At 30.7% G+C, this 11,187-nt stretch overlaps 2 protein-coding genes across 2 annotated transcripts; one reads left to right on the plus strand and one right to left on the minus strand.

The window, feature by feature from the left end:
* The first annotated feature begins 4,323 nt into the window (after positions 1-4,323).
* LOC114182275 (protein DETOXIFICATION 16-like) lies at positions 4,324-7,633 on the plus strand. Its single transcript, XM_028069106.1, has 8 exons — positions 4,324-4,692; positions 5,457-6,001; positions 6,129-6,215; positions 6,327-6,383; positions 6,489-6,727; positions 6,944-7,062; positions 7,173-7,259; positions 7,338-7,633. The coding sequence occupies exons 1-8, from the start codon at positions 4,381-4,383 to the stop codon at positions 7,395-7,397; spliced, it is 1,506 nt and encodes a 501-aa protein (XP_027924907.1). The 5' UTR covers positions 4,324-4,380; the 3' UTR covers positions 7,398-7,633.
* A 660-nt stretch (positions 7,634-8,293) lies between these two features.
* LOC114182273 (putative pentatricopeptide repeat-containing protein At1g12700, mitochondrial) lies at positions 8,294-10,548 on the minus strand. The gene is made up of 2 exons (XM_028069105.1): positions 8,814-10,548; positions 8,294-8,475 (listed from the first exon to the last, which is right to left on the minus strand). The coding sequence occupies exon 1, from the start codon at positions 10,497-10,499 to the stop codon at positions 8,820-8,822; it is 1,680 nt and encodes a 559-aa protein (XP_027924906.1). The 5' UTR covers positions 10,500-10,548; the 3' UTR covers positions 8,294-8,475; positions 8,814-8,819.
* Between the last annotated feature and the right edge of the window lie 639 nt (positions 10,549-11,187).

An 11,187-nucleotide genomic window follows, 5' to 3' on the forward strand; every position in this document is an offset into this window, starting at 1 on the left:
TCTTCTTGACAGGGTCGATGTGGGACTCTCATTGGTTGTAAAAAATATTGCACATTTTTTCTGTATCAATGGCTGTAAAAACTGCACTGCGATAAATTTCAGAAGTTAGCCGCCACTACTGAATGGAGAATTTCAGAAGACCCAAAACATGAAATGTCAACATAAACTACCATATAATATAATAAAATAAGATGCGAAACAAGTAGCTGCCAAATGGAAAAAAGCAATACTTGTTGTCCAAGTATAGCTATAAACATTATCAAAATGATAAGTCAAATCCAAATTATTTTTAAATAGAACTAAACTTAAAAATATCGATTAAATATATTTTTCTCTCTTAATTTTAAGTAAAAATTGGAACTAGTTTTATTTTAAAATTTTGGATCAATTTAATTTTTTATTTTTATAAATATAATCATTTTTAACTAAATTTTGTTATGTTGATTTGACGTTTCAAATTTATTTATGAGATAACATTAAAACAGAAATGTATCAAATGGGCTAAACAACTCAAATTTTATCGTACGATGGGATGTTAAAAAAATTAACAAAACTTTAGTTAAAAAGTTAAATTCAAACATTTTTAAAATTAAAAGAGTAAACAGAATAAAATTTTAAAGAACTAATTTTAAATTTCACTAAAAATAATAAACAAAAAAGTTAAACCCTATAAATAAATCCGATTAGTAGTCTCAACTTAAATTTCATTAAACTATTTTATATAAATAGTAATAAAATAATAATTTTGAATTACTCATTTGTAAAGTATAATTTAAGTGAAATATATATTTTTTATTCTAGAGGGTAATCATAAGTGGTAATGAAAATGATACATCATATTAAAAAGAAGAGTTCAATTTGATTGAGTTTTAGTTTGACATATTTTAATCATAAATGGTAATGAAAATGATACATCATATTAAGAATGTAGCTATCCGTTGAAGTGTCGTGTCCCAAGTGTCTACGTTGTTTGACAAACCATAATGAACAGTTTTTTCAGTCTAAATTAACATACTAATGAGTTTCTACTTTAATAACTTCTAATTTATTTTATATATAAAACAATAGGAAACTACATCTTTTAATTGTGAAACTTGTTATAAAATGTATTGTGGAATTTTGCTTTGTCTTGCAGCATCCAAGTGTCAAACAGAAAACATTAAACAAACAAAATTAGAAAAAAGTGCAAAATGAAAGAAAGAGACAGATAAAAAAAGAAATGAAAGGAGACCTAACACAATGAAATTATTTAACCCATTAAATGATTTATGGAAGACAATAAAATTTAACATTTATATTATTTCAACTCATTAAGATAATAAATTTATAAATATTTATCTTTATATTATACGGTGTTTAACATTTTTTATCGTTGTTGAATATAGGACTTAAATTTATATTAGAATTCTTAAAAAGAAAAAAAAGTAATGATATATCCAAAATTATTTCATACCTATATAACTTAAAATTTTATAAATTTACAATTTATCATCAAACATTTATTCCGTTAAAAAATATTTGTAAAGTTATTTTTCATTGATTGTTAATGGAAATTGAGTTGTCAAATATAATTTTCTTTATATTTTTCATACAAAAGTTTTGTTTTATGGAAGTCTTGGGTTTGGAGTTGTCTTTTCTCTATTTTATTATTCAACAACTAGTCTCCTTGTGTTTTATGATGATGTGTTTCCATTGCAAATTAAAAAGTTAACTATTTAAAAACGGAAACATCAAATTTTGATTCTTATGTAGATAGATAAAAGAGAGTTAAGAAATGACTCCCATAACATACCATAAGTGCTACAAATTTCATTATAAACTTTATTAAAATAGATTTGATTCTGTAATTAGAAAATGCACTTAAACTTATTTCATTTTGATGAAACCGTGAAAATTGTCCCAAAATAATTTATAAGATAAAAATTGTCAGCATGAATAGACCTTTTTGTATTTCAGAGTTCTTTTGAACTCAAAATTATAAAAATGGATCAATTGAATTTTTTTTTTTAAAACAGAAACAAGTCAAGATGGATGGAAGATGACATTACAGGTGAAGTTGTCTTCCATCTTACCAATTTTTTCTTTTCTTTCAAAAAATAAAATCGTCGTCTTAAAAACCAATTTTTATTAAATAAAAAAGTGAAATCGTTCACGTTCGATATGACTTCACTTTTTACTTTTTACGTTGATTGAAAAATGAACTCATTTTTACAATTTTGAGTTCAAAAGATCTTGAAACAAAAAAAAAACACCATGAATATTATCTTATTTCTTATTAACATAAGATTCCAAGAGAGTAATTTAAAACAAAAAAATCTTATTCACACTGTTTTTTTTATCTTTAATTTAGCCTATTATTTTTCTTTATGGGAAGCAAGAGCTGTGTTTCCCACACCACGTGGTTGTCGGTGTACAAATTTTCTTCTTCTGCTACTAAAATTCTGCGGCAGAGCCACCTTTATAAATCATAATCATGACTCATCGTGTTTAAATATTTAATATATAATAATAAGAAAAAGAATAATGTCCCAATTAAACAGGTTGAAAGTTATTTTTACCCGGTTAAAGTAAAAAAAGGACGGATCTAATGTTTTAATAGTACAACACTATTTTTCGTGTTTTAATAGTAACGAATCTAGTTCATTACCTGTGTGTTAACAGTGTATAGAAATGAACACAGGTTAAGTTTTAATTGTGTTTTTAGTTTTGAAATTAAAATTTATAAATATATTAAACACATATATTTTGATTTTTAAATTTAAAAACTAAACATATCTAATATTTCTAATTTAATTATGTTAAATACTTTTTATGTATTAAATGTGTTTGATATTTGTATTTAAGTTGTTTAAATTAATTAAATTTAAATAACTATATCTATAAATATATTAACATTTTGAACAGAAAACAGTACGTCAACATTCATAACTAAAAATCTATTCAACCATAAATTATAATAATGCAATAATTCTGATGTTTTATATGATAAGAGATAAATAAATAATTTATTGATATTAATGAAAATTGTTTATATAAGGCTTAAATACCTTTTTCGTCCTCATTGTCGTAGTGTTTATTGTGGATGATCCTCATCTTTATCAAATGTTTAAAATGGTCCTCATTTTCGTAATGTTTGTTGTGGATGATCCTCATTTTTACCAAATGTTTAAAATAGTCCTTATTTTCGCAATTCGTGTTTAATTTAGTCATTTTCTGTGACGCTGTTTGTATTACATTGTACGGGGTGTATTACTTGTACGGTACAAGTGTAGTAATTAGATATTTGAGGATAAATAGGTGAACTAGGATTTTGAAAATGAATTGTTGGGTAGTTGGTCAGTTGCTGCAATCTTCTTGCTCCATTCTCAGTTTGTGTTGTTGCAATTTTCTTCTTCCTGCAATCTCATGTCATGGTCCAATCTTCTTCCTTTACCTTTGGTTGTAATCGTTGGAGGCAATAGTGTTGTAGCAATTCGTACAATGTTGGTGGTTCAACAAGAAATGGGGGGATTAAACCCAATTTGTAACTGTGGGGAGAATATCACAACATTTCAACCACAAACAAACCCAAAAACAGAATTACGAAAACCCTAACCCCAACTGATGAAGAAATCGCTTGTACTCGTCAATTCCTAATTGTAGCAAGACCTAATTGGAGAAATTTTTCCCCAAATTGAAGAGCTAATGTTAATAATCCACCTGTATAGTACATGTAATATACCCCAATACAATGTAATACAAACAGTACCACCTATACAGTACTCCGTTACTGATTTAAACGGCGTCACAGAAAAGGACTAAATTAAACACGAATTGCAAAAATGAGGACCATTTTAAACATTTGGTAAAATGAGGACCATCCGCAACAAATACTACGAAAATGAGGACCATTTTAAACATTTGGTAAAAATGAGGACCATCTGCAACAAACACTACGAAAATGAGGATGAAAAAGGTATTTAAGCCTTTATATAATTAATATTTTAGAAAATTACTTAATATCAACTTTGATAATATTTTATCACTTATTTATCCTTATTCTCCTCAAATTTTACCCTTTCTTTTTTATGATTCTATCATTAAAAATTTTCAATTTCTATACATCGCATCACTCAATAATTCCTGCAACAAAATGAAATGTGCTATATGAAAAACTTGGATCATAAAGTTTTCGAATTGGTAACATTTATAGGGAAAAATATAGAATCAAATATTCAACTACAGTATCATAAATTTAAATTTAATCTTTGAAATAGTGTTGTTTGTAAAGTGAAAAAAAAAAAAAACCCTGCAAGGTGCTGCCTTTATAATCTATTTATACATGCAATATATGCAGTACCCAACACTTGTCTCTGTGTGTTGAGTAGAAAGAGAAGAGAAATGGAGAGAGAAGATCAAAGCCAAAGTGCATATCTTCAGTCTCCATTGATTCAGCACTCACATTCATCAGGGCAGGGTGAGGGACTGGTATTGAACGAAAAGCAAAGCTGTTGGAGGAGAACTGAAAGAAGTGATGTTGTTGAAGAAATGAAAAAACAGTTATGGCTTGCAGGGCCTTTGATAACTGTGACCCTTTTGAATTTTGGCCTTAATCTTATATCTGTTATGTTTGTGGGGCATCTTGGCGAGTTGGCTCTCTCTGGTGCTTCCATGGCTACTTCTTTTGCCTCTGTCACAGGTTTCAGTTTGTTGGTATGTTACTTCTGTTTTCCTTCATACCATGTAGTTTTTCGATGATTCCACAAGTTTAAACTGATGGATCAGAACAACCTTATCTGGTTTTATAGTACATATCTTGAGAAAAACTTGGGAAGTTTTGCTAGGGTTGGAAATGGCAGGGAAAGTCAACATTATTAGTTTAAAATAATTGATCATTATTTATTACCTGTTGACTTCTGTGATGGAGAATGAATGTTGATAATTGAGAATTGAAAATAGAGTTCTGAGAGCTAGTTCCTCACTTTCTGCAAATCATATATTACTGCAAGTTGGTGTCAACAACTCTACTAGCTGTCTAGAAGTATAACTGAACAAATACTTTTACTTTACCATATATCATTACTCACAAATTAACATGATCTTCTTTACTTTTCCATGTTTATGAGAAATTTATCCAAATAAAATGTTAGGTTTCATTCCAAAGAGGATCAAATTCTAGACCACTTGATTTCAGAGACTTTGATACTGTGCCATGAATTAACAATTCCAGAGTTTAAGCTGTTAGGGGAAGACAAATGTTCCATTCTTCCATAGTTTTATATATTGTACTCTGTTGCTTGAAAATAGGACTTGATATGGCTGAAAAATTCAACATTATTTGTCCAAAACAATTGAGCTGATCATTTAAGCAGAAAAAAATATTAGTGATTGGTCTGTGGTTTACATTGCAAACATATCTTGTCCAGGATAACACATTATGGTTTTTCTTTTCTTTGTTTGGTTTTTGGTTGAAATAGCAAGGAATGGCGAGTGCCTTGGACACTTTTTGTGGCCAGTCATATGGAGCAAAGCAGTACCACATGTTAGGCATACACATGCAGAGAGCCATGTTGATTCTCATGACTGTCAGCATCCCACTTGCAGTTATTTGGGCAAACACAAGATCCATTCTAATTTTCTTTGGCCAGGATCCTGAAATAGCTGCAGCAGCTGGGAGCTATGCTACGTTTATGCTTCCAACAGTTTTTGCCTATGGCCTTCTGCAATGCCTCAACAGATTCTTGCAAACACAGAATATTGTATATCCAATGATGTGCAGCTCCGGAATTACCACATTACTGCATGTACTTACATGTTGGATCCTGGTGTTCAAATCAGGACTAGGAAGCAAAGGAGCTGCTCTAGCAAATGGCATATCTTATTGGTTGAATGTTACTATGCTGATACTCTATATCAAGTTTTCTCCTTCTTGTGCAAAAACTTGGAAAGGCTTCTCCAAAGAGGCATTGCATAACATTCCCACATTTTTTAGGCTTGCCATTCCTTCAGCTGTTATGGTTTGGTAATTGCATTCTCTTAATACTTTAATAGCATCTCTTACAATAAACTCTTTTAACCTTGTACTTTCAATTCTTCTTAAGATCCTACTGCCAGTTTTCAAAAATTTTAACCATGATCATGATGAGCAGCTTGGAAATGTGGTCATTTGAATTGATGGTTCTCCTTTCTGGTCTTCTTCCAAATCCAAAGTTGGAAACATCAGTTCTTTCCATCTGGTTGGTTTCATACTTGAGATGCTTTTCGCATTTGTTACATATGTTTGATTATTTCGATAAGTATTACACGACACTTCACGTTAAGTCACACACTTGGATTTGTTTTGCTAGCTTGAACAGTTCTGCAACTGTTTGGATGATTCCCTTTGGACTCAGTGGAGCAGTGAGGTTGGTACTTATGAAATTCACTGAAGCATGCATCTGTCAGACATTCTGTTCACTTCTCAATTTGCTTTCTTGAAAAAACTTTTCTTTCTTTATCAATTCTTGCAGCATTCGTGTCTCAAATGAACTTGGAGCTGGTCGTCCATGGATTGCACGCTTAGCAGTTCGTGTTGTCTTAGCAATAGCCATTGTTCAGGGCCTCTTAATAGGAACAGTGATGATACTTGTAAGAAACGTCTGGGGCTATGCATATAGCAATGAAGTAGAAGTGGTCAAATACGTAGCAATTATGTTCCCAATTCTGGCAGCATCCAACTTTCTGGATGGACTCCAATGTGTTCTTTCAGGTTTTTCTTTCACCATTACTCTTATTTGTCTGAAGTTATGACTCAAAAACACTGGTATAGGCTGATTGCTTAAATTTGTAAGACAGAGACTTAAACAGGATTGGTTCATTTTGTAGTCAATTTTCTGTAGAACTCACATTTTACTTATTGCACATCAATCAAGAACGAACTAGATGATGTATAATCCTCTTTCTTCACTTTGTCAACATAATTTAGGCACTGCTAGAGGATGTGGCTGGCAGAAAATTGGTGCATTTGTGAATCTGGGATCATACTATTTAGTTGGAATTCCATCAGCTATTGTGTTAGCTTTTGTATTGCATATTGGTGGGAAGGTAAACAAAAGTTCATCCCTCTCTACCATAACCTTGATGTTAATGAGTGATGATCAATTTTACATTGCAATTACCTGATATTGGTTTTTCATGCTAATTTCTTCATGTAGGGACTCTGGTTGGGAATCATATGTGCACTAATTGTTCAAGTCTGTTCTTTAATGATCATTACTATTCGTACTGATTGGGAGCAACAGGTGAAACTTTTCATTTCTTGTTACTCATTTTCTTTTGTCCTTTCAATCCTGACATGCCTCTATTTTTAACTCATACAGGCAAAGAAAGCAACAGATAGAGTCTATAATTCAGTAACACCGGAAAGCTCAGTCTCATGAAGGTGCAATATATTTGCAATTGCACATTCTGAGTTAAATTCTAGTGAGTGAAATTAAAGCAATATAAGTTTTGTTATACTTCTTTGGCAGAAAAACTTTAGGGACAATTATATTATGTATGGTTGAAAGATAATAGATGATGCAGTTGAAGATTAGACGTAAATAATGTGGTTTTTCTGTGTACTGGTGTTAGGGATGTTTTGATGTTAATCAGAGAAATCATTTTCTAAGGTTTTTATTTACCACTTAAAGATTTTGTTATCATTTTTCAATATTTCATAAAAAAGTACTTTAATTGCCATTGATCAAAACCAAAAAAATTATTTTTTTTCTGTTGCTTGTTGTTTCTCAATAAAGTTTTTTCTTCTACTCAAAGTCAACTCATTGTTTCCCTTAAGAAAGTTTTAGTACCTATGATTTCTCCTCGACCTCTAGATGTTCTTTTTAACCAAAATCTCTGTTCTATCATTGTCTCTTGATGTGCCTCAAATCTATTTATTTGTTTTTACTTCCAGTTTTATAAATCTAGTAGGGAATCTATTGAGTTAAGAATTTTTCTCAATAAGTTAAATCAGCTAAAGGAGATCTACATATAGGTAATTGTATGTTCAAAAAGTTGTTATAATTAATATTAATGGAGATAAACAAAAAGATAATTGAGTAATTACATTTTTTTAGTTAATAACTGATTTTTAAAAAAACTGCATTATCATTACATCAACCAATAAGGTGGTATCTTTTGCATGAGAGATGTCATTCAAAGTTTGCACCCAACCTAAATGAATTCTTCTGCTACCAATTCTGTTCTGAAAGAATATTGTGTAACCATAAAAGATTTTGTAGTCATTCAACATTTCAAATGCGATTTCTTAATTTGACTAAGGATAGAGTCTTTATAAGAATTAAAAACCAAGTATAGACACTTGCAAGGATTTAAAATAAAATTACACAAAGACATCAACATTTAAGTATTTTCCACTTCATATTTGATACACAAATTCAAATTTTGTACAAGGATAACGAAGAAGCAACTTCAGCAGCTATGCATTATATTTCAGCACGGGATTTCACCATCAAACTGGTAAGAAAAAAAAAAGAAAGCCATCAGCATTTTGCACAGAGTTCGAGTTCACATTTTTGGTCTTGAAAGACAATGAAATCATTGATATCAACCCTTCTACTAATAATTTTAAAAGTTCTACAATAAAAATGTAATTTTAAAAGACACACAAGTGTTATAACAACCAAAATGCAGAGAAAAAAAAAATCTCTTCACATCCAATATGGAAAACATCAGTGGCAGAGAAGCCACTACATAACCCAAATCCTTCTATCAAACAGATAAAATATATACAAATCCTTAATGCACACTCTACAGCAACGAAAATATAATTTGACAAGAAAAAATGATAATACCTTTTATCATTTTAACAAGCCTCTAGCTATCATTTCTCGTAGAAATTTCTCTGCCTTTTCGTTCTCACCATTTTCAAAAAGACTTAGGATGACTATTTCAAAAGTTATGGCACCAGGCATGCAACCGTTGTCTTCCATTCTGGACCACAAGATCAATACCTTATCGAGCAAACCCTTTTTGCACAGACAATTGATCATGATATTATAAGTGCAGAAGTTCAATTGGTAGTCTTTAATCAAAAGAATTTGAAAAACCTTTCGTGCATTCTTGAGTAGTCCATCTTTACACATTCCATCAATAAGTACTTTGTAAGTATATTTGCTCGATTGAATATCCTTCTCTATCATTTTCATGAATAATTCATTTGTCTTATCTGGATGGATCTGGCATAAAGCCTGTAACAAGGAATTGAAAGTGATTATGTTTGCTTGTTGACCACTCTCATGCATCTCTTCAATAAAATCCCAAACATAAGAGATTCTCCCAGATTTACATAAACCATCAATAAGAGAATTGTAAGTCACTATATCAGGAACCACATTTCTCCAATACATTTTTTTAAAGAGATTGATGGCCTCATCCATCATCTTACTCTTACACAATCCATTAATCATAATATTATAGCTGTAGACATCAGGAGTTACTTCCATTTGGGTCATAACATCGAACACATGTTCCATACCATTCACCTCGTTAATTAAGCAATACCCATCCATTAAAGAGTTGAAGGTAATGATATTCGGTTTGACACAAGCTCTTATGATCACACCTAACACAATTTCTGCTTCTTTCACCCTTCCTTCTTTACATAACCCATCAATCAGTGTATTATAGGTATAAATATCTGGTCTGATATTATTTGATATCATTTCATTTACAAAACCAATTGCTTCTTGTAACTTACCCACAATACAAGAGCCATGAAGTAGGACATTGTAGGTTACTATACCAGGAGAAATTCCCTTGTCAACCATTTCGGAATACAAATCATATGCCTTATTTGCAAGTTCATCTTTAAGCAGAGAGTCAATAATTGTGTTGTACATTACCACATCGGGTCTGGTTGATCTACCTTCAATTATTCTAAGTAACTTTATGGCAGCTTTGGTTTCTCCTATTTTGCACAATCCATTCACCAAAGTTCCATAAGTAATCTGATCGAGCGAAAATCCTTGTGTTTTCACTTTGTCATGAAAGGTGAGTGCTTGCTTGACCTCACCCTTAAGACAGAGACCTCTCATGAGCGTAGTTAAGGTTATGGTATCTGGCTGATAACCCATCTTGAGGATCTTGCCAAAAACAGAGAAAGCGAAGTTCATATGCGCTAAGTGACAGAAACAATTGAGGAGGATATTGAGAGTAAAAAAGTCATGATGAATGCCCTTGAACTCCATTTTCTTAAAAAGGAAAATAGCAGTAGTATAGTGCTTCATTCTCACAAGGAATCCCAACATCTTAGTAAATTCGATGATGGGAGGAACAGTACGCATATGAAGCATTTTATTGAAGTGAGAAACAGCGTCGTAAACATTATCATGGTCAAGTAATGAAGTCTGAGATTGAGAATGGAAGAAAGAGAAAGAAGAAGGGTTGGGAAGAAAATGGGAAAACTTGAGAATGGGATAAGAAAGACGAAACCCTAACCTTGTTCTTGACAAAGACATTGTGAGGTTCACTGAGAACATTGCCTCCTCCTCCAACAAGTCCCCGAGTAATTTAGCTCCTTCAGAGATATGTTACATTTGTCTTTGCACAGTCTAAAAATGAATTTTATAATTATAAAATCTGGAAATACATTTTATATTACAAATTTGAAAATGTATTTTTATGTTATATTATAAATTATTGTAATAATTTTTAGAATTTTACATATTAATATGTATATTTTTTAATTTAAATTTTAATTATTATTTAAGATATTTAAACTTCAATTAACTTCAGTGGAGCAAATTTCAATAATTATCGCTAAAAGAATAAGATATGTTAATTTTTATATATATTAAAAAATAAAATATTTATTAAAAGACTTAATATGATGTTAATCCCTTACGAGAAATTGAATTTTGTTCCTATTTTATTATAAAATTTGAATAATTTTTATTCTTAGACTTTAACGTAATCATCGTAACTAAACTACATTAAAAATTTGCTGAAGTGTAACCAGCATTATTTATTTGTATGTTCACGTGTTGTCACATCAAATAAGGAGCAATCTTTATAATCTTTATAATCGTGAAACACAAGTTGTAGATTATGTAGCAACCACAATGTCTATTTTTGTTATATATCTGCAGCTTCCTTACCTGGAAGTTCACATCATTGCATAGTTTACCAACTTGTTGCAGAATGAACTGTGAAATAAGATCATATATG

Source organism: Vigna unguiculata, chromosome 4 (genome assembly GCF_004118075.2).
Source record: "Vigna unguiculata cultivar IT97K-499-35 chromosome 4, ASM411807v1, whole genome shotgun sequence".
In the NCBI taxonomy this organism is placed as follows: domain Eukaryota; kingdom Viridiplantae; phylum Streptophyta; class Magnoliopsida; order Fabales; family Fabaceae; genus Vigna; species Vigna unguiculata.